This window comes from Dendrobates tinctorius, unplaced genomic scaffold (assembly GCF_039654945.1).
Source record: "Dendrobates tinctorius isolate UK_male_01 unplaced genomic scaffold, ASM3965494v1 ptg000084l, whole genome shotgun sequence".
Lineage (NCBI taxonomy): Eukaryota > Metazoa > Chordata > Amphibia > Anura > Dendrobatidae > Dendrobates > Dendrobates tinctorius.
The window spans coordinates 51,268,142-51,292,187 of record NW_027361752.1 but is presented as its reverse complement, the minus strand read 5'-3'; the positions used below and the strand labels follow the sequence as shown (position 1 = coordinate 51,292,187).

The following is a 24,046-nucleotide window of genomic DNA, read 5'->3' as shown; positions in this document are numbered from 1 at the left end:
CTGTGTGTATAGGGGGGCGGCGCCTGAACTCTCTGGTTCTTATGCAGTCAGGGTGCATCTGTGTAATCTGTCCCTGACCAATCACCTGGAGCCCTTGACTATTTAGTTTCGCCACTCCCACTGAAACATTGCCTGTGCAATGTCTAAACTCAGTTAGCTCCTTGCTGCTGAGCTAGCCAGGCCCTGTCCTATGTCTTGCCTTCTCTGAAGGCTCTTAGTCTGTATTCCTGTGTCTCAGTACCTTGCCTAGCATTTCTCTGTCCGCCTGCCAGGAGGCAGAATATCCTGGTCCTTGAGTCTTGTTCCCAGTGCCTTGTCTGTTCTCTGCCCTCCTGCCAGGAGGCTGAATATCCTGGTCCTTGTGTCTTTGTCCCTGTCTCTCTGTCTGAACTCAGTCTTGCCTTTGTCTATCAGTCTCCCTTTCTCCTTATCCGTGGCTCCCTTCCTTGCTGTGTCTTTCCTTGTGTCCTCCCTGTCTGTGCGTCTGCACTCTCGCCGCTTTATCTGTGCGTCTGCACTCTCGCCGCTTTATCTGTGCGTCTGCACTCTCGCCGCTTTATCTGTGCGTCTGCACTCTCGCCGCTTTATCTGTGCGTCTGCACTCTCGCCGCTTTATCTGTGCGTCTGCACTCTCGCCGCTTTATCTGTGCGTCTGCACTCTCGCCGCTTTATCTGTGCGTCTGCACTCTCGCCGCTTTATCTGTGCGTCTGCACTCTCGCCGCTTTATCTGTGCGTCTGCACTCTCGCCGCTCTGTCTGTTCGTCTGCACTCTCGCCGCTCTGTCTGCACGGCTGCCGCTGCAGAACCTCTTGCTGCAGCTTCTCTCCACAGACCTTGTGGTTCAGCTTTGCTCCACTCCTACTGCTGCTGCAGAACCCCTTGCTGCAGCTTCTCTCCACAGACCTTGTGGTTCAGCTTTGCTCCACTCCTGCTGCCGCTGCGGAACTTCTTGCTGCAGCTTCTCTCCACAGACCTTGTGGTTCTGCTTTGCTCCATTCCTGCTGCCGCTGCGGAACCTCTTGATGCAGCTTCTCTCCACAGACCTTGTGGTTCAGCTTTGCTCCACTCCTGCTGCCGCTGCGGAACCTCTTGATGCAGCTTCTCTCTCCACTCCTGCCTTCACCTGCACCTCCTGTGTGAACAGGTCCAAACCTGTTCCTTCATATTCCACTCTTGCCTGCCTGCATCCATACCTGCACCTCCTGTGTCTCCAAGCCATGCCCGCCTGTCCTGTGTCTCCAAGCCGTGCCCGTTTGCCCAGTGTCTCCAAGCCGTGCCCGTTTGCCCAGTGTCTCCAAGCCGTGCCCGTTTGCCCAGTGTCTCCAAGCCGTGCCTGTTTGCCCAGTGTCTCCAAGCCACGCCTGCTTGCCCTGTATCTGTCGTACCTTCTTGCCCTGTGTCTCAGTCTGCCTGTCAGCCACATCTGTCCAAGTGACATGTCTCCAAGTGGGATCAGCAGCCACAGCCAGACACCACCCTGGAGTGGCACCCGACAGCTATCTGCCGCACAAGCCTGACCTCACCATCAGAGGCTCCAGTGAAGACCAAGGTAGCTGTCGCAGTCACGCTCCTTCCAGGGTAGTCTGGTTTGTGGCACAGTGGGGCCACAACCCCCGGCTCGCGCCATTCAGCCAAGGCGCGAGCGTGACATATATGATATTGTATAATATTGTGCATAACATATATAGATTAGGGTAAGCTGGTGCATCCTTTGGGGTCACTAGAGGAGGGCACTATTAGTATAGAGTTTCTAGATATGGGTAAGTGTAGTTCTGTAGTGGGCCACTAGATGGGGGAATACTAGTGGGCCTTATTAGGTATAGCTAATAGGAAGTTCACATAGGGTTAACTGTAGGAGGAGCTGCTATGGGTTAAGTAAGTGTAGGAGATAGAAATAGGGCAGAAGGGAAAGCACACCCGAAGTGTCCACAAGGTCTCTAAGCCCAGGACGCCATAGCAGCTACGCAATGTTTCTGAAGAAGTAAAGCACGGGCACAGTCAGACGGGTTCTGGATAAGACCAGAGCACCCGGGAGATTGCAGTCCATGACAGTAGCAGGAACGGGATGGAATACGTGGTCTAAAAGTCGTGCAGGGCGCAGAATATTCACCATGTTGCAGATCTTGAATAGGGCTGAAGCTTGCAAATCTGGGGCGAAACGGATGAACGGGATCCCCTATGTCTTGAGGTCCTACAGAAGTGATGCTGCGGTACCGCCTAGGGCGCTACTACCCCGTAATGTGCATGAGGACAAAGAGAGCAGGAAAGGCAAAGTGCACGAGGAATGCTGTGTGGACTGTAATGTAACTGAAGTGTCCGGGACCGTTGAAGAAAAAAGTAAAATCATTTGTTTTGCAACTGAACCGGTATCTGTGTACGTTCTTTCTACCCTGTGCACAGAAGCTGAGTGTGCAGGAGCTGTGTCGCACCGCAGTGAAATTCCTGATGGTGAACCAGAACCTCGAACAGGTACGCCGGTAGAAGCTGACAATTTTTCTGTGGGAAGAGGCTGGGACACAAAGGCCCTGGTGTCCTCGGCCACAACTACCGTCCTGGCCCCTTCTTACACAGAGCTGAGAGTCATTACAGACACCTTTTGCAGCTTTCATCCCACAGTTCTGTCAGTCCAGGATTGGCGAAAGGTTCTTTTAAGATGGAACATATCCTTAGGGTTTCCCGTACTAAACTGCTTCCAACCTGTTATTAGGCCTAAAGTTTCCAATTGCGTCCTTATACCCCCACCACAGCCTGGAAAACCAGGCATTTCAGTTCACATGCTAAAATTACGGCACCTCCTGCCAGCCTGATAATCTACCCCCTATTTCCATGATGAATGAGGATGATGTCCCCTATCTACATCTAGCTGTAAACTTTGCACTATTGCCATTTTCCTAAAGGCTGGTGCATTTCACTCTGCCCTGTTCAATGAAGTGGCTTCAATTTGGCAATGTCCATGTACCAGTAATATTCTAAAGAAAAAGGACCTCTCTGCTGCCCAAAAGTGTCAATTAGTGCAATGCATTGGACAAGGTATGAAATCATTAGATATTTCACCAAAACTTAGGCGTGATTATCATAGTTCTGTGGAAACTGTTTGGGTAAGAATACAAGGACAGAACAATGGAAAGGACACCATTGTAGGCATTTGCTACAGGCCGCCTGTGCAAGCTGAAGATATGAATGAACTCTTTATGCATCAAATGGCCAAGTTCTCCAAGAAATATGACATAGTTGTCATGGGAGATTTCAACTATCCAGACATTTGTTGGGAATCTCTCTCAGGCAAAACTAACAGGTCAAGGAAATTCTTATCCTCTCTTGCTGACAACTTTATCTTCCAAAAGGTAAAGGAGAAAACAAGGGGAACTGCTACCTTGGATCTAATCCTTATAAACAGGGAGGAAATGGTTGAGGAGGTAAAAGTGGCTGGGACCCTAGGAGGTAGCGACCATGCTATTTTAGAATTTTGGATAACTAGAGGAGGAAGACCTGTGAAGACTCAGACGTCAAGGTTAGATTTCAGAAAGGCAGATTTTAAGGGATTCAGAAAGAGAATTGGAGGGATCCAATGGCTGGATATCCTAAAAGACAAAAATGTCCAGGAGGGATGGGAAATCTTGAAAAATGAAATTCTCAAAGCACAGTTGTTAACAATTCCGAAAAGAGGGAAGAATAGGAAGCATTTAAGGAAACCAGGATGGATGAACACAGAACTTAAGCACATGCTAAAAAGGAAGAAAAAAATGTTTATAAAATGGAAAGAGGGAGGCATATCTAAAGAAGAATATAATGCTGTCTGCAGAACCTGCAGGGCACAAATCAGATTAGCTAAAGCTGACAATGAATTGAGGCTTGCAAGAGACGTCAAAAGCAATAATAAAGGATTTTGGGGATATGTCAAAAGTAAAAGAAAAGTCAAAGATGCTATAGGATTTTTACAGGATGAAAATGATGAAATGGTAAGACAGGATGTTGAGAAGGCCGAACTTTTAAATTCCTATTTTGCATCTGCTTTCTCTCAGAAAGGAAATGTAACATCAACTGTTATTCACTGTCCTATTAAGGGAATAGAAGAATCCAGGATATCTATAAACAGAAAGATAGTGAGGAAACACTTAGCTAACCTAAATGAATTCAAGTCTCCAGGTCCAGATGAATTACACCCCAGAGTACTGAAGGAGATAGCAGAAGAAATTTTTGAACCCCTCTCCATAATCTTTGAAAATTCTTTGAGAACAGGAGAAGTCCCAGAAGACTGGAGAAGAACAAATGTTGTTCCTATCTTCAAAAAGGGGAAGAAGGTGGACCCAGGCAACTATAGGCCGGTGAGTCTGACTTCTATACCAGGAAAGATCTTTGAACAAATTATTAAACAACATGTATGTCAGTACCTGGATAAGAATGAAGTTATTAAACAGAGTCAGCATGGGTTTGTAACTAATAAGTCATGTCAGACTAACTTAATTTCCTTCTATGATGGAATCACTGATTGGGTGGATCAAGGAAATGCTGTAGATATAGTATATCTTGACTTCAGCAAATCATTTGACAAAGTATCTCATACAATCCTTATTGAAAAAATGGAATGTATGGAATGGACAAGGCAACTGTTAAGTGGATTCATAACTGGCTTAGTGATCAGACCCAAAAAGTGGTCGTAAATGGCTGCAAATCCAGTTGGGAGAATGTCTTAAGTGGGGTACCCCAGGGCTCTGTCCTGGGCCCTGTATTGTTCAACATCTTTATCAACGATTTAGATGAAGGAATTGAGGGTAAACTGATTAAATTTGCTGATGACACAAAGCTAGGAGGGATAGCTAATACTAGAGAAGAGAGAGAGAGGATTCAAAAAGATATAAATAAACTGGAGCAGTGGGCAGCAACTAACAGAATGGTTTTTAACAGGGAAAAATGCAAAGTACTACATCTGGGCAATAAAAATGAAAAAAGGATATACAGAATGGGAGGAATAGGGCTAAGCAACAGCACATGTGAAAAAGACTTGGGTATACTAATAGATCACAGACTGAATATGAGTCAACAGTGTGATGCAGCAGCAAAAAAGGCAAATGCAATTCTAGGATGTATTAACAGAAGCATACAGTCTAGATCACGTGAAGTCATTATTTCCCTCTACTCCTCTTTGGTCAGACCTCATCTGGAATATTGTGTCCAGTTTTGGGCACCACATTTTAAAAAAGACATCAACAAACTGGAGCAAGTTCAGAAAAGAGCGACCAGAATGGTGACCGGTCTGCAAACCCTGTCTTATGAGGAAAGGTTGCAGGATTTGGGAATGTTTAGTTTGCAAAAGAGAAGACTGAGAGGAGACTTAATAGCTGTCTACAAATATCTAAAGGGCTGTCACATTGTAGAAGGATCATCTTTATTCTCATTTGCACAAGGAAAGACTAGAAACACTGGGATGAAACTGAATGGGAGGAGACACAGATTAGATATTAGAAAAAACTTTTTGACAGTGATCAATGAGTGGAACAGGCTGCCACGAGAAGTGGTGAGTTCTCCTCCAATGGAAGTCTTCAAACAGAGGCTGGACAGACATCTGACTGGGATGATTTAGCGAATCCTGCTTTGAGCAGGGGGTTGGACCAGATGGCCCAGGAGGTCCCTTCCAACTCTACGATTCTATGATTCTAAATTTGTGGCTGATACCGACTGGTTCATGCAGATAAAGGCATAATGAGTAAGGTTTCTGCCAGACAAATTCATTGGAGTAAGAAAGCAGCTCCTAAAATGCCATTATTACAAAGCAGCAAACAGGTATTTGCTCGTGCCTCTGCCTTCCCATGAACCTCATGGTGTAGGACCCCCAGCGGCTGCAGTTATGCATAAACCTACTATCCGGCTACCCCTAAACAGCACTCACAAGCTGAAATGGTTGCACTGGGCTCAGACGTACATGAAGACTAATATTAAACAGTCTAGTCTACTGATGAGTGCCTGCAACCCTGGCTGGTCCAGAAGGAAGGTGTAGTGGATAGTTGGTGAATGGCCACCATGTCTCAACAAGGCTATAACATATTTATAAAGTCATATTTCTATTATATGCCAGGCTACAGTGGTGATATAAGGACATATTTAGAAAACTGAGAACTAATAGAGAAGTGGCAGCCACTTAGTACTTGGAAATAAGTTTCCTTTAAGCCTTGTATGCACTTAGTTCCCTCTAGTGGTGACTGCAAGCAGCCAAAATTGTATTTTTTAACTATATTAAAAAGCTGAGGATTTGTGTTCTGATTTCCAAGACATTGTAAGAGGTTAAGCAACACAAAATATTTTGGATCTACGTATGCCATGTACGGAGAGGAGCGCCATAATTAACCCTAGCTGCAGATCCTTAATTTTATCAGTCACAGGCAGTGCCACCATTGCCAGACGGTATAAACGTCCACTAGCATTGCCAGTCAGTAAAGCCAAATGCGCCATTTCATCCACAGCTTCTTCCTAAACTGTCAGAATCAGAGGGAAATCTAATTTGTAAGAGGCCAGTGCAGTAATTTACACCTCCTTATGATGGATGACATTGTAATTAATGAGCAGCTCCTGCAACACAAAACTCTGCTGTACCTGTACAGCGACTGAGAGTAATGGCCTGGGTTGGAAACGTGAGTTGGGTTTCACTCCATAATGACCGGGCTGCTTTATGTCGTCTGCGGGTTCATGTTCCAGTATAGTGTGGGTACATTGGCGCTCCACGGACACTTTTTTTTTTCATATATCAGTAGTACATGTGAAAATAAGAAACTTTGTAATATAACATGTTAGAGAAATCTGCTTCTTTCTCCTCCAGGTCTGATCTTTCCTTCTCAAAATTCTCAATTCACGGTTAAAATCTGTCTTCAGTGAACACAGATTTTTCCATTACTGAGACAGAAGATGGCAGTTGGTGCTTATAAACTTCTATGGAGGAAAATAACTGTCATTTCAGGAGAGCTTGCAACAAAATGTCTGTGTCCGCCTCTATAGAATTTTATGAGCACCAACTGTCATCTGCTGTCTCAGTAATGAGAATATCTGTCTTCACCGAATACAGATTTTACCCATAAGTTGAGAGTGTAAGGTCAGGCAGGGAGGAGAAAGAAGCAGATTTCTCTGATAAGATTAATGACAAAGTTGTTTATTTTCATGTGTTTTATTGATTTATGGAACCAAAATTTAAATGAGGGTTACACTTTAAGGGTGGAGAGCTCATGTATGAAAAATCTGAGGGCGGAGCTTATGTATGAAAGATCTGAGAGCGGAGCTTGTGTATGAGAGTTCTAAGGGCAGAGATCATGTATGAGACATCTAAGGGCGGAGCGCATGTATAAAAGATCTACGGGCGGAGCTTATGTGTGAACAATCTAAGGATGAAGCATGTGTATAAAAGATTTGATGGCGGAGCTTATGTATGAATGATCTAAGGGTGGAGCTCATGTGTGAGAGATATGTGGGCGGAGCTCTTATATGAAAGATCTGAGGGCGGAGCTTATGTATGAAAGATCTAGGGGCAGAGCTCATGCATGAAAGATCTAGGGGCAGAGCTCATGCATGAGAGATCTGAGGGCGGAGCTCATTTATGAAAGATCTAGGGGCAGAGCTCATGTATGAGAGATCTGAGGGTGGAGCTCATATATGAGAGATCTGAGGGCGGAGCTCATATATGAAAGATCTCAGGGCGGAGCTCATGTATGAAAGATCTCAGGGCGGAGCTCATGTATGAAAGATCTCAGGGCGGAGCTCATGTATGAAAGATCTCAGGGCGGAGCTCATGTATGAAAGATCTCAGGGCGGAGCTCATGTATGAAAGATCTCAGGGCGGAGCTCATGTATGAAAGATCTCAGGGCGGAGCTCATGTATGAAAGATCTCAGGGCGGAGCTCATGTATGAAAGATCTCAGGGCGGAGCTCATGTATGAAAGATCTCAGGGCGGAGCTCATGTATGAAAGATCTCAGGGCGGAGCTCATGTATGAAAGATCTCAGGGCGGAGCTCATGTATGAAAGATCTCAGGGCGGAGCTCATGTATGAAAGATCTCAGGGAGGAGCTCATGTATGAAAGATCTCAGGGCGGAGCTCATGTATGAAAGATCTCAGGGCGGAGCTCATGTATGAAAGATCTCAGGGCGGAGCTCATGTATGAAAGATCTCAGGGCGGAGCTCATGTATGAAAGATCTCAGGGCGGAGCTCATGTATGAAAGATCTCAGGGCGGAGCTCATATAAGAAAGATCTCAGGGCGGAGCTCATATAAGAAAGATCTGAGAGCAGAGCTCATGTATGAGAGATCTCAGGGCGGAGCTCATGTATGAAAGATCTCAGGGCGGAGCTCATGTATGAAAGATCTCAGGGCGGAGCTCATGTATGAAAGATCTCAGGGCGGTGCTCATGTATGAAAGATCTGAGGGCGGAGCTCATATAAGAAAGATCTGAGAGCAGAGCTTATGTATGAGAGATCTCAGGGCGGAGCTCATGTATGAGAGATCTCAGGGCGGAGCTCATGTATGAGAGATCTCAGGGCGGAGCTCATGTATGAGAGATCTCAGGGCGGAGCTCATGTATGAGAGATCTCAGGGCGGAGCTCATGTATGAAAGATCTCAGGGCGGAGCTCATGTATGAAAGATCTCAGGGCGGAGCTCATGTATGAGAGATCTCAGGGCGGAGCTCATGTATGAAAGATCTCAGGGCGGAGCTCATGTATGAAAGATCTCAGGGCGGAGCTCATGTATGAAAGATCTGAGGGCGGAGCTCATGTATGAAAGATCTGAGGGCGGAGCTCATGTATGAAAGATCTGAGGGCGGAGCTCATGTATGAGAGATATGAGGGCAGAGCTCATGTGTAAAAGATCTGAGCGTGGAGATTATCTTTGAGAGATCTCTGGATGTAGTTTATGTATGAAATATCTGAGGGCGGAGCTCCTGTTTGAACGATCTGAGGGTGGAGCTTTTATATGAAAGATCTAACTGCGGAGCTCATATATAAAAGATCTGCGGGAGGAGCTTATGTATGAATGATCTGAGGGAGGAGCTTATGTATGAATGATCTGAGGGTGGAGCTTATGTATGAATGATCTGAGGGTGGAGCTTATGTATGAATGATCTGAGGGTGGAGCTTATGTATGAATGATCTGAGGGTGGAGCTTATGTATGAATGATCTGAGGGTGGAGCTTATGTATGAATGATCTGAGGGTGGAGCTTATGTATGAATGATCTGAGGGCGGAGATCATGTATGAGCGATCTGAGGGCGGAGATCATGTATGAGCGATCTGAGGGCGGAGATCATGTATGAGCGATCTGAGGGCGGAGATCATGTATGAGCGATCTGAGGGCGGAGATCATGTATGAGCGATCTGAGGGTGGAGCCTACACATATATACATATATATATACAGTACATACTGTACATTACATGAGGATTTGAGAATGGAGCTTTTGTATAAAAGATGTTATTTCCCCAGTCGGCTCACAGGAATTCTTCTGTATCATGCAGCGCTCTCTCATTCATTCCTCCTGACATCTTCTGTCTCCTCATTATTAGCCCCCATCGCTATATACAGAATTACATGTCCTAAAATGACAATCTCCAGAATTATTAGTGCAGAAACGCTGCACAGGCCATAATAATGGAGATAATAATCGTAATCCCGCTCTTTGCCAGTGCTGCTCCTAATAATGTGCAGCCATTAAAGAATCGCTTCATGATTTTATAGGCATCATGTAAAATCGCGTCCTGATGTGAACCCCCGAGCTGCACATACAGATCTGATAATGAGAACACGCAGTTACCTCCCCTGGTCACCATGGCTGCGGCATCGGAAATATCTATACAGACAGAATTATTATTTACTCTGCACATATTTATCAATTTTGTGGTAATCCCTTTCACAATATAATTTTTTAATCATTAGCAGCGCTCGTTTTTTTCTAATACTGAGCTCAGAATCCCCTGCAAAGTCTTAGAGATAAATGATACAATCGAAGCTGTCTTCAGCCACCACTAGGGGGAGCTCACTGTAACTAACTGATATATAATATACTCATTCATAACACAATATACAGTTAGCTCCCTCTAGTGGTGGCTGCAGATGGCTAGAATTTTTGCATTTATCCCTTTGCAGAATAATTGGAGCCCTGTATCAAAAAAACAACCCACCATGGTTAATTTGCATTATGAAATTAATTAATTTATATTTGTAAGTTAATATTTATTTTCTTAATATACCAACATCTATGAAGGACAAAGCTCATTGTTTACACAGAACTCCAAATCCCCAACAAAATCATAGACATTAATGCTACAACTAGAGGGAGCCCACTGTATACTGTGGTGTTATTTATGACCATGTATATGCAGTAAGCTCCTGAGCTCCCCCTAGTGGTGACTGCAGGTAGCCAGAATTTTTGTAGTTTTCTATTTTTCGATGCAGGAAATTTGAAGTTTTATATCTGCAAAACTGAGTTACAGCCCCTATATAGATACATTAAGTAAATTTTCGGTCCATTTGAATATAAAAATCAAAACTGTGTGCTGTATATGTAGCAAACTCAGCTCTGCTATATCTGATTAAGATTTAATATAGTAAATAATAACGCGATGTGACACTAATAAAGTATTCATAGACGGGGACTTAAGAGTGAAGCCAGGACATTAATCAAGTGACACGTCCTCATCATAGCAGGAAACGTGGACTATTAATGTCTGATATTATGCAGGTACATTAATCAGGAGGAGGCAGCGGAGCTCGTTATTATCGTCCTGACACTCGGGTCGTTATAACGACGCCTGTTAAAATCCATCCGACATATGCTCCACTATCAGGCGCCAATCCGCTTACACTGGCTCCTTAAGGGAATAAGCCTTTTATCCATGTTCCGACGTCTTATTACACTATTTGTAAACAGATGTTGTAATTTGGAAACATTTTTGGGAGTCTTAAAGGCGACTTATCACCGGGTCAAAAGTGACCAGTTTTTGTGCTTATCTTATTCTCGCTGCTTCCCTGAATAGTCCACTTTTTGTTGTTTTTAAGTCTGTCAGACGGTTCCGGAGATAACGGTCTTTTTATTTGGTGATAATCTATACGGTCTTCTTCAAGGGGGCGAGGCTCACAGGGCAATTATGCAAAGCAGCCTAGAGACACTCCCCCAAATAATCATGTAATCCACGCCCCCTTATACAGACCATAAAAAAATTAGCACAAAACAAAAAGGCTCATATCTCTGGAACCGTACGCCAGAGTTAAAATAAACTAAAAGCAGAATACTCACTGGAGAAGTGGGAATAAAATAAGAGCAAAATCCGGACATTTTTGACCTGATGACTGGTCCTCTTTTAAGGGGGTATGATGAACCTACACCTCACCACCCCACCTGACATCACTATTACGTCAGACAGATCTTGTAATGCAGCTTCCCCACTTTCTCCAAAGTGACGTTCTGTACCGCCTGGGGACACGCAAGGTCAGTTTTGTACAGTATTACACAGACACCCGCTGTCCATACAGGCCCAGGGAGACACATAGAGTGAGAGGATGTGGCCCATGCAGTCACTGACGTGGCATCACACTCGCTCACAACCCTGACAGGCTGAGAGGCCAATTTCATTAGCACTAGTGAAACAGAGCGCTGCCAGTCCGGTCAGACTGACACCAGTTACTCGTTGGATATAAGCCCCATGCGTTAATGGGATTATATCGGGCCAGAAACCAGCCCCAGTAGCATAGAAAGTTAAACCAAGAAACAGACGTGTGGATTCGTGGATCGAGATAAAAGAGCAGCCCAAGGTTAAATTATGTATTTAATTGCCTTAAGGGTACATTAGACAATGCACTATACACACAATGGTTATACATAGACAATGAACAGATATGCAAATACAATAGTGGTAGGAAAAAGGATATAAGCAGACGGATCATGTCAATTGCCAGGTTCATGTTCGACCATGTGTACACTGGGCCGCAGGGGGGCATGGGCTGCTAGCTGGCTCCTAGGACCTTCACAGCAAGTTATTCGACGTGACCTCCCTTTAGAAATGGACCATATGCATAACAGAGAGAGCGACCACATGGCCATACACTAGCCTTTATCCCCTTTGGTTTACTCCCCTCTGTGCTGAACCTAAATCCCCTCCCCTTGCCTCTAGTAGCTAAAACCCCCAAAACCTAAGATGAGTCATAAATCTTTAATGGACGTTTTAGGGAGGCGGTTTTAGTGCCATCAGTTCTGGCTGGGTCCCTGCTACACGTTGAAACTAAACTTTTGCTATCTGGTTCCTATTAGCCATTCTATGTATCTCCCCTCCCTGGGGTGTTAGAACAGATTGAGACCTAGGAGGGGGTCAGCCCATTCTAGAAATCTTGAAAATGTACATTATGTACGGATAGGATGTATAGTATCTCCATAACTTCTTATGGAGTTATGTTTCTAGAATTCTCTTTGGCAGCTTCAGCATGACTCTGACTCTACATTTCAAGCAAACCTTTGTCCTGCTCTGAGCTGGCTGGCTCAAAGTGTGAGATCGGTCAGTCACAGCCTTTAGAAGCTTGACCCTCCTGCTGAGCTAGGTGTTCTCATACAGCTATAGGCTGAAGGGAGTTTTGTAATCAATGCCAGATAGAATACAAATCATTTGCATGAAATTATATCTCCAATATTCTTAACAGGGGGTTGTCCATCACTGAAGTAGTGATGGATCAGTAAGACACCCTTATCCAACATGGCGGTGGACGGAGCTAAAAACATTGTGATCATTACTAAGAGCACTGGGTGCTCCCTCTATGGTGCATATGGATGGAGTTTTATGGGGTAAAATGGTGTTTTCTAAGCTGGGCCACAGTGAAAAACAGCATCTGCATTCTGACTGGTGGTAACTGGTAACAGCGCAATGAGACACAATTTTGATAAAACTATTTGTTGCCCACAGCAACCAATTGCAGCACAGCTTTCATTTTACCAGAGCTATTTAAACAATGAAAGCTGTGCTCTGATTGGTTGCTATGGTCAGCTAAACAAATGAGGCCTAGTATCCTTTCTCTACACAAGACCAATTTGTGACTCATTCCCATCCCCAGCATGATAACTTTTGTGTCCTCCATTACCTTCTTGTAATTCTACAATTCATTCTTCTCCTGGTTCCTCTAGTTTTTCAATATTTGTACCTAACTAAAGAGGTGGGGGTCCCTCACCGATCCTGAGAGTGAAGGCACCAGGGCAGTGCCGCTCCAGGGCTAAATGCCCTTCTATCTCAAGCAGCGCCTTATGATCAAGAAGTGCTTTATGATCCTCCGATCATAAAGGGGTGGCGTATCATGGCCTTTCAGATGGAAATATCCCTTTAATTCTTTCTAACATCTCTATTATCAAAAATCTTACAATTAGGGCCACATCAGATGCTGATTATCCCTTTATACATCTTCATTCGGCATTGACCTTCACACGGTCTTGCATGGTCTCAGCCCAAATCACTCACTGGAGAAGAGAATTACAAACGTTCCTTAAAGGAGGTCTCACCCAAAACTGAAAAAAGATCCATATATTAGTAAGTCAAACGTTAGCACAGTACGCACAATGTGAGTGGGGCGGCCCTGAGGCTCAGTCGCCACAGAGGTACTGCACCACCTCCTAAGGTGTGGTGCCTCACCATCCAGGTAAGTTGGAGGCTCCTGACCACGCTCCAACACCTGCATTCCACACAACACGGTAGTTCAGCAAAGCCACATTGCGGCTCCCTGCTTGAAGTGTAGCAGAGCACCTTTGGTGGCTCCCTGCTTGGAACACGAAAGGTGCTGGGAGGTGGGTGGAGTTAGAATACATAAAACAGCGGGAAGGGTTAGGATTTTGGAGTCAGTTATTCGGAGAGTCACTCAGAGAGGAGTGAGGAAAGAAGATCCCTGGGAGAGGGATGGAGGAAGGAGGTGCTGCAGCAGATCTCAGTGACCTGGGTCTGCTGGCATGGGAAAGGAAAGAAGGAGAAAGACATTGAACTCAAACTTGATCTTCCATAAGAAGGAGAGATTAGTACGGAACAAAGGAGTAAAAGGGAACAGAGGACGTGGGTTAGAAGAGAACCCTGCCTAGAAGTTCTAAGCACAAGGCCGGGGCCCGGTCCCCGAGGTTGTATGGATGCTAATGGTCCTGCAGCAGACACCGGTGGAGTAGTGGGCTGTAAATGCACTACTCCCATCTAAGACTTGGGGCACAACAGCAACTTTGATAGTGAGCCGAGACTCAGGAGTAAGTAGTCCCCGAAGCAGGCTACAGCTGTCTGCTGTACAACTAGAGTTCTTGGGAACATCAGTCAGGAGGCACTCCAGTGTAACTCAGTACTAGGAGATCTTCACACTTAAAGGCGCTATAAGAGGAGACGTTCAGAAAGGCACATGTTGGCGGTGAGTTGGAAGGGAGCATTCCATCTGGCCTGGAGGTTGATTGAGTCTCTGACCCGGAGGACACAGCACGGAGGCAGGCACCTGTGTGTGTACTACAGACTGTGAGTAAAGCTTTGGAACTGCAAGCCCTGGTGTCCTCCATTGATTCTTGCGCCAACGTACCCAGCACCGCTACACCTGGGTACCAGCTTCTACACCGCTTGTGCCTCTCCTCTACCCCTACATCTACACTGCCCTGGGGCTACAGCTCCACCTGTGGGGAGCTTCACCATCTTGGCTGCAACACACCACCAGCCCCAGAGGATCTGCATGCAGCGTCGGCTCAATATCTCATTTGCCGAACACCACAGGTGGCGTCACAAACTATTCCATTAATTACATTCCACCATTCAAACTTCCCCTGTTAATTGGGCGCCCAGGGCCACGGACCGGGTCACCGCTGCTGTGACACATCCCGCCGATACCGGCCCGGTCCCGAGTACCCCACAGCCCTGGGAGGGCGACCCATGGGCACGGTACTGTAATCGCTTCAAGACATACTGACTTTTTCCAGTATGTTGCAGCCTCCATTTTGCAACAGGAAGAACGTCCCTATTGGTTGTTGTCACCTTTGAATTAACTTCGCAGAAACTGAAGTAATTGGATTTTTCTGTGGATACCTTCCATCAAAATTAGCGTGATAGTTTATCGGTTTATTATTTCAAATCAGTGGGGCACCCCCTACATCTCCTCCCTCATTTCTGTCTATCGGCCTAACCGATTGCTGCGCTCTGCAAACGACTTTCGACTAACCTCTGCACTAATCCGTACCTCCCACTCCCGACTCTAAGACTTCTCCCGCGTTGCGCCAATCCTCTGGAATGCTCTACCCTAAGAAATTAGGACTATCCACAATTTGCACAGTTTTAGGCGCTCCCTCAAAACACATCTGTTCAGAGCGGCCTATCACGTTCACTAATCAAAGTCATTCTATGTGTAAGTGTGTGTGTAGCCCATTCACTATCTCCATCCATCCTTCACTCCCTCAAGATGGCTGGACCTTCATTGTAAATACACCATTGTAAATACACACCTGTACTTTGTATCTCCCCCACCTCATTGTAGATTGTAAGCTCTCATGAGCAGGGGAGGCTTATTTTGCTTTAATTATTGTATTGTTAACGTTGTTACTTATGACTGTTGTGTTTGAAACTGTTAAACTGTAAAGCGCTGCGGAATATGTTGGCGCTATATAAGTAAAGATGATTATTATTATTATTATTAAATCAATGACTCCACTTCCTGCTGTTACTTTTGCAAAATGGCCGACACCAGAAAAGACAAAAATGGTGATAGCTCTGTAAACAAATAAAACTTAATGACCAAACTATGGCCGTCCCCTTAACTTCTGATTTACTAGTATATACAGTAACGATATTCACATATTGGGTGGAAATATCCTTTAAGCAGGTTATTCTGTTAAAAACTAAATTTCCATGACCCTGTTATGTAATATGTTTCTGTACAGATTACAGCTGATCGCTGGAGGTTCGAGCAGGAGGACATTTTGCAATCAGAGTATGGTCAAAGGACCCCTTTGAAAAGTCGGTATTGTGTAAAGGAATGCTAGTTAAAGCACACTTTGTAAATATAGCAACCACGCTTGGACCTGCTAGGCTAGGTATCAAATTTTTTTCTTGTAGGCCATCATCTCCCTAAAAATCATGGAGGAAGCTCACATAGAACATATGTACACATAAACCACAACAGGGTCCAATGCCATGGAGATGATTCCACCCTTACTCAACCACATCCCATCCCATCACGTTGCGACCCACCATGCCAGTGACAACTTCCATTATGTTCTGAGGTTATGGGAGAAGTCATCTTTATGCTTATACTACTCATGGGGTCACCCTTGGCTTGTAATCAGCATATGTTCAAACAACCCCTTTGAAAAGTCAAGAGTGTGTAAAGCAATCCTAGTTAAAGCACACTTTGCAAATATAGCAACCACGCTTGGACCTGCTAGGCATCACATTTTTTCTTGTAGGCCATCATCTCCCCAAAAATCATGGAGGAAGCTCCTAAATTCACATAGAACATATATATACATAAACCACAATAGGGTCCAATGCCATGGAGATGATTCCACCCTTATTCAACCACAACATCCCATCCCATCATGTTGCAACCCACCATGCCAGTGACAACTTCCATTATGTTCTGAGGTTATGGGACAAGTCATCTTTATGCTTATACTACTCATGGGGTCACCCTTGGCTGGGGAATTCCTTTCATTTGATACCTAAAGAAGACCTGTCATCAGATCACATGTGTCCACTTTTTTGCTCTTATTTTATTCTCGCTGCACCCCTGAGTATTCTGTTTTTTTTTGTAATTTTTAAATCTGCCATACGGTTTCAAAGATATGGGCCTCTTTATTTGTACTAATTGTCATGGGGGCGTGGCTCACAAGGTAATTATTCAGAGAAGCCCAAAGACCCGCCCCAGAGGATCCTGTGAAAAGATCATAACATCTAGTGCTAAATAGAAAGGCACATAACTCTGGAACCATATAGGGGATTTAAAAAATACAAAAAGTGGAATATTCAGGGGAGCAATAGGAATAAAATAACAGCAAGACACTTTTGACAGGTCTTCCTTAAAGGGGTGATTTGATTCTGAAAACCCATTTGCAAATACACTGTTATGGTATTTGGAGTCAATATAGAAAGGTCCCACTTTCTGGATCCTCATCTGCAGCTACATCAAGTGCTTCATTTCCCTTGAGCACCTTCGCTGGTGAAAATGAGTATTACAATGGACTATGCATGGAAATCATGCATCTAAATGTGGGAAGCTTGTTGATATTAATAAGACGGATGTAATGCCTTATTTTTCCTTTGGGGGCTTTATGGGAAGAGTAACACTTGCTGATGGTTTCCCCACAAAAAAAATTAGAATTGGTCACTGGAGATGCTGATTTGCTGGTATTGTGATCGGCTTGTTATGGAAGAACACCAACAATGTTATGTCGTGTTTAACCCCTTTGTGGCACCAGGCTGGGATCCGAGCCTTCTATGGGCCGTAGGGGCCATTGGCAGTTTGACGTTGCCTTTTAGAGACGGTAGAATTGATTCTCCGTGAGACGTGTTGGATGGAGATGGATCAGCGAGCTCTTCGCAGATCAATTCAGCAGACAGGTGATAAAAATTGACAAAAAAAAAAACCTGGAGCGCTGATCTCAGCACAAACCGCAGGCGGGCGTTAATGAGGACGCCATAACTACCGATAAAACTTTTTGTTTGGACGGGTAAAGTCTTCATACATCATCCTGTCATCGGTTGTTTAGTCAAGAAAAGCTTGAAAAAAAAATCCACAAGGGAGCGCACGGGGGCTGATTGATCGCTCCGTATGGAATGACATTCAAGGCTCGTGAAAAACTCTGACGTTAATTGAAATTTATGGAAATCGCTGGAATTGATTTGAATAGAGAAATTTCTACATTCAAAACATAATTTGGATGAGAAATCCTGGAAAGATAAAAGGTGGCGGATAAAAGAGACGGGCGGGGGGGACGACGGGGAGGAGGAATCTCGCATTCACTGCCCCACCCAGAAGGTACTGTGATCACTGTGGGAGCGACGATCCGGTGATCGAGCGAGACGTCTGCAGAAATCAGCGAGCCCAACTAGGGTATTACACCTCTCATTGTCCTGTACCCCGAGTGTCAGTGTAACTATACTGTACCCCGAGTGTCAGTGTAACTATTCCGTACCCTGAGTGTCAGCATCATTATCCTGTACCCCGAGTGCCAGTGTAACTATACTGTACCCCGAGTGTCAGTGTAACTATTCCGTACCCCGAGTGTCAGTGTAACTATTCTGTACCCCGAGTGTCAGTGTAACTATTCTGTACCCCGAGTGTCAGTGTAACTATTCCGTACCCCGAGTGTCAGTGTAACTATTCTGTACCCCGAGTGTCAGTGTAACTATTCTGTACCCCGAGTGTCAGTGTAACTATTCCGTACCCCGAGTGTCAGCATCATTATCCTGTACCCCGAGTGCCAGTGTAACTATTCTGTAACCCGAGTGTCAGTGTAACTATTCCGTACCCCGAGTGTCAGTGTAACTATTCTGTACCCCGAGTGTCAGTGTAACTATTCTGTACCCCGAGTGTCAGTGTAACTATTCCGTACCCCGAGTGTCAGTGTAACTATTCTGTACCCCGAGTGTCAGTGTAACTATTCTGTACCCCGAGTGTCAGTGTAACTATTCTGTACCCCGAGTGTCAGTGTAACTATTCTGTACCCCGAGTGTCAGTGTAACTATTCTGTACCCCGAGTGTCAGTGTAACTATTCTGTACCCCGAGTGTCAGTGTCATTATCCTGTACCCCGAGTGTCAGTGTAACTATTCCGTACCCCGAGTGTCAGTGTAACTATTCCGTACCCCGAGTGTCAGTGTAACTATTCCGTACCCCGAGTGTCAGTGTAACTATACTGTACCCCGAGTGTCAGTGTAACTATACTGTACCCCGAGTGTCAGTGTAACTATACTGTACCCCGAGTGTCAGTGTAACTATTCTGTACCCCAAGTGTCAGTGTCATTATCCTGTAACCCGAGTGTCAGTGTAACTATTCCGTACCCCGAGTCAGTGTAACTATTCCGTACCCCGAGTGTCAGTGTAACTATTCTGTACCCCGAGTGTCAGTGTAACTATTCTGTACCCCGAGTGTCAGTGTAACTATTCTGTACCCCGAGTGTCAGTGTAACTATTCTGTACCCCGAGTGTCAGTGTAACTATTCCGTACCCCGAGTGTCAGCGTCATTATCCTTTACCCCGAGTGCAAGTGTAACTATCCTGTACCCCGAGTGTCAGTGTAACTATTCTGTACCCCGAGTGTCAGTGTAACTATTCTGTACCCCGAGTGTCAGTGTAACTATTCTGTACCCCGAGTGTCAGTGTAACTATTCTGTACCCCGAGTGTCAGTGTAACTATTCTGTACCCCGAGTATCAGTGTAACTATACTGTACCCCGAGTATCAGTGTAACTATACTGTACCCCGAGTATCAGTGTAACTATACTGTACCCCGAGTGTCAGTGTAACTATTCCGTACCCCGAGTGTCAGCGCCATTATCCTGTACCCCGAGTTTCAGTGTAACTATACTGTACCCCGAGTGTCAGTGTAACTATACTGTACCCCGAGTGTCAGTGTAACTATACTGTACCCCGAGTGTCAGTGTAACTATACTGTACCCCGAGTGTCAGTGTAACTATACTGTACCCCGAGTGTCAGTGTAACTATACTGTACCCCGAGTGTCAGTGTAACTATACTGTACCCCGAGTGTCAGTGTAACTATTCCGTACCCCGAGTGTCAGCGTCATTATCCTGTACCCCGAGTGCCAGTGTAACTATCCTGTACCCCGAGTGTCAGTGTAACTATTCTGTACCCCGAGTGTCAGTGTAACTATGCTGTACCCCGAGTGTCAGTGTAACTATTCTGTACTCAAGTAAGTGTCACTACCATGTACCCCAAGCATCAGTGACACTATCCTCTACCCCGTGTGTGTGTGATTATCTTGCACCCCAAGTATAAGTGTCATTGCCTTTTGCCCCAAGTATCAGTATCATTACCCTAAGTGTCATTATCCTGCACCACAAGTGTATGTCATTGTTGTCCCCCCCCCCCGTGTAAGTGTCATTACCCTACACCCCATATGTCAGTGTCATACATCCCAAGTATCATTATTCTGCACCTCAAGTGTCAGTGTCCTATACCCCAAGTATCATTATCCTGCACCCCAAGCTTCACTATTCTGTACCCCAAGTGTCAGTGTCTTGCACCCCCATGTCTTGTGGATTTCGGTTTATCTCCAGATATTACTATGTTTTTCCTCCCACACATAAAGTTTCCTGTAACCTGCAGACATTGCAGCGCGGCGTCTTCTCGGGCGACATCTATACTATATGTGTACGGTATCGTAGCCCCAGAAGTGTGATTGCTCCAGGAATAATGTCATTACTCTGGGGTGGTCCCCGGGGGTCTCATGCAATATTCATAGCGTTCTCTCTGCATTTCGTGCATCAATAGGAGACCTGTTACCTGCGAATGTAATCAATACTGATGAAATATTGAGGCGTGCCGCCTCCGCTGCGATCTCGGGCTTTACACCTGCCGTTCCCTACATCACATAATTCCAGAGGTTCCATGCAAATCCCCACACCATTATGCAGCAAAGGCAAATGAGGTCTTCAACAAGTCCCTGCAAATTTGGTTTAAAGAAGCCCGGCTCTAAAAGAGCGCCCGCAAGCCATGAAAACAATCACCGTATCGTCAGCGCGTCAGATGGAGCAGAGCTGAGTTTGTCATTTAGTGCATAAATCATTTACATAGGACTGCAGGTAAAACAGCCAAACTCAAAAAGAGCCAAAAACAGTCATAAAAAAAAAAAAAAACCTGTTCAGCTCTGCTACATCTATAGCACAGGTGGCTTTTGTCACCTGCAGAAAAATGTTGCATTGCTGCAGCTACTTAGTATTGCGGAGGAGAGTGAGTCCTGCGCCTGGTGGCGGTCACTTACCTCGCTCATGGTGGCTTTGAGATGACAGTCCTTACGTCTCCAGCTGTTTTTTTACACTGAAGGACACGCGGCTCCGAGCTGTTGTAATGTACTAAAGCCTTTTCTCTTAAAAGGGGCTACCCTGTGGCATCACCAGCCCAGCAGACCAATAAGAGTCCTGCAGCTGACAACCAGTTAGTCTTGGCTTTTTATTGCAAAGTCAAAGGGGACACCTAGTGGTGAAAGGTGGAATTACAGGATACAGCTGCAATGTGCAGAGCAGAGCTGGGGAAGAAGTGCTTGTAGCATGGAAATAGCTGAGAGAATAGCTGCATCTGTATCCTGCAGGGGTTAAAAAGATGCGCAAGGGGGTGGGCGCACAGAGAAATGTCATATTTGCACCATCGCATTGGACTGAGCCATCTCTATATAGACCCTATACAGTATGACGTCAGCATGTATAGTGCGGTAATAAATGCCAGGTGTTGGCGCTAGGTGCCGCTTCCATCACCTCTGAGGCCGGGTTCAGGCAAGCACATAAAAAAATCATGAAAGAAAGGATGATTTTGGATCTCTATGGTGGGTCCGTTTTTGACATCCGTTTGATTAGAGATGAGCAAATTCCAAAAATTTGGATTTGACCGAGTCCACATTTTTCGGTATCATTTTGCTGATGATAAAGGGACAGGAAGGAGTTAAAATGTTCCACTCTTCCATCCTTCACCTGTCTGGCCGCACAGCCCCACTTCGGTCTGGTCTTTACCGGGCCATGTTCGACCTCTTCAGGCATCGCCATACTTGGCACCTTCTGCTCTGATGACTGACTGCGATGTCGTAGCTTTTGTGCAAGTTATGCTGCTTAGCTTCTCTCAAAGGTACCTTGGGTTTCACGCTTTGCCCTACTATACAGGGGACCCCTGGGTTGCACCCACGAAGTAGCTGCTGGCTGGGGCACTGAGATGGCATAGAACAGTCAAACTAGCTGAGCCAAAACCAGAGAGGGCAGATAGGGAACAAAATCAGGAAACAGGGACAATGTCAGGAGGAGAGCAGAGGTCAGAACCAGGAGGATGGAGTAAGTTCAGGGTCAGTAGAGGTATCAAATAAGGCTGGCCAGGCATCAATACCTTCTGCAGAGCTGCTGGGCAGCACACACACCCACTCTGCCTGACTGGGGCACCACGACAGGTCCTAGCTACACCAGAAATTCTGGCTGGAAAGCGCCTGTACTGCCCAGTACTTCTATTGCCCACAATGTCTCCTTCATGACCAATACCGCTCGCAGTATTATGTGCGCCTGGTGGCAGAAGTAGCTGTCGCTCGAGCAGGCCCATGAACAATCTTATATTGTACGACAGGAGGATGTCTTATGGGGGGAGGCAGAAGATACCGCAAAGAGCAGCATTAATGTAAGGCTGGCTGTGCAGACGGTGGGGCCCACAAGAATAGTATCAACTCTCCAGAAGGCCCAAAGAAAAAGGGGAAGCCCTCGACCTCTCAGAATCCTGACATCATTGGGAAATCTCTTGTGATGGGTAGAAGACTCGAAGAACTTCCCAGAAAGTCAGGTTCCCCTAAAGACTTCTTCCCACCATCACCAGGGGTTTCTCCTGATTCAGAGAACGAGCCTTCAGAGCAGCCTGTTGGAATCTCATAGATAGGCGTGCTTGGCCACCGCTTCTTTCCAAAGAGGCAAGGGCCACGTTCTTTAGATTTGTGGCCTCCAGCAATCAGCAAGTTTTTACTAGGTGATACCTCGTGAAGATAGAAATAAGCCTTCATGGGGTCTAAACAGGGCATGGATGGGCACGGCCTGGTGGAGGTATGGTGGGGTTATGGAAAAAATAGCAACTCAACTATTTTGAAAAGCGGGCACCCTGGCCTAGAAACCCACCTTCCAACGAGAGCCAAGTTCTGGACCCCCGACTGAGGCTGGTAGCAGATTATCCTCTACTTTACATTAAAGGCATCACCCTGCAATGGGCAGGAGGAACCGGTTCAGAAAAAGGCGAGGGGGTAAAATGCCCTCCAGGTCCGACCACCACCACTGCTCATTAAATTGCTAGAAAATTATTAGAGTTGTAATAACACAAAACAGGTAAGTAATTCTGATGTGTAAGCGTCGCTGCAGTGGAGAAAAGTGGCGTTATGAGTCACACGCTCCAAGGGCGAGATAATGGAAAAACGATGCGACCGTGAACCTTAAGCTTCTGAGAAGAAAGAGAACTTTCAGCAAAATGCCGAAGCTTTATAAGAAGGTCACAGGGCGCCGCGAAATAAGGTGATTCCTAACCATCCGTCACATCTGTGCTGCAAACCTGCGCTACATGTGAGCGGCACTGTGGGCACAACGGGCACTGCCACCTGCAAGGAGGAATCACTGATCGCACCATCATAACTGAACCCTCCTGTATATTATATAGGGACATTATGTATATCATTATAGATGTACAGCTGGTATAACCTGGGAATATTCTAAATACTATATACGTACAGCCAGGATAACCTGGGCATCTCCTGTATATAATTATATATGTACAGCTGGTATAACCTGGGCATCTTCTGTATATAATTATATATGTACAGGCGGTATAACCTGGACATCTCCTGTATATAATTATATATGTACAGCTGGTATAACCTGGGCATCTCCTGTATATCATTATATATGTACAGCTGGTATAACCTGGGCATCTCCTGTATGTAACTATATATCTACAGTTGGTATAACCTGGGCATCTCCTGTATATAATTATATATGTACAGCTGGTATAACCTGGGCATCTCCTGTATATAATTATATATGTACAGCTGGTATAACCTGGGCATCTCCTGTATATAATTATATATATACAGCAGGTATAACCTGGGCATCTCCTGTATATAATTATATATGTACAGCTGGTATAACCTGGGCATCTCCTGTATATAATTAAGTATGCACAGCTGGTATAACCTGGGCATCTCCTGTATATCATTATATAGGTACAGCTGGTATAACCTGGGTATCTCCTGTATATAATTATATATGTACAGCTGGTATAACCTGTGCATCTTCTGTATATAATTATATATGTACAGGCGGTATAACCTGGACATTTCCTGTATA

At 45.3% G+C, this 24,046-nt stretch overlaps 1 protein-coding gene across 1 annotated transcript in view; it reads right to left on the bottom strand.

The window, feature by feature from the left end:
• PCP4 (Purkinje cell protein 4) overlaps positions 1-21,108 on the bottom strand; it is a 97,014-nt gene extending 75,906 nt beyond the window's left edge. Inside the window, exon 1 of the mRNA XM_073584698.1 lies at positions 20,959-21,108. Within this exon, the coding sequence (XP_073440799.1) occupies positions 20,959-20,967 (9 nt within the window). The 5' untranslated portion in view covers positions 20,968-21,108. The remainder of the gene's footprint in view (positions 1-20,958) is intronic.
• Between the last annotated feature and the right edge of the window lie 2,938 nt (positions 21,109-24,046).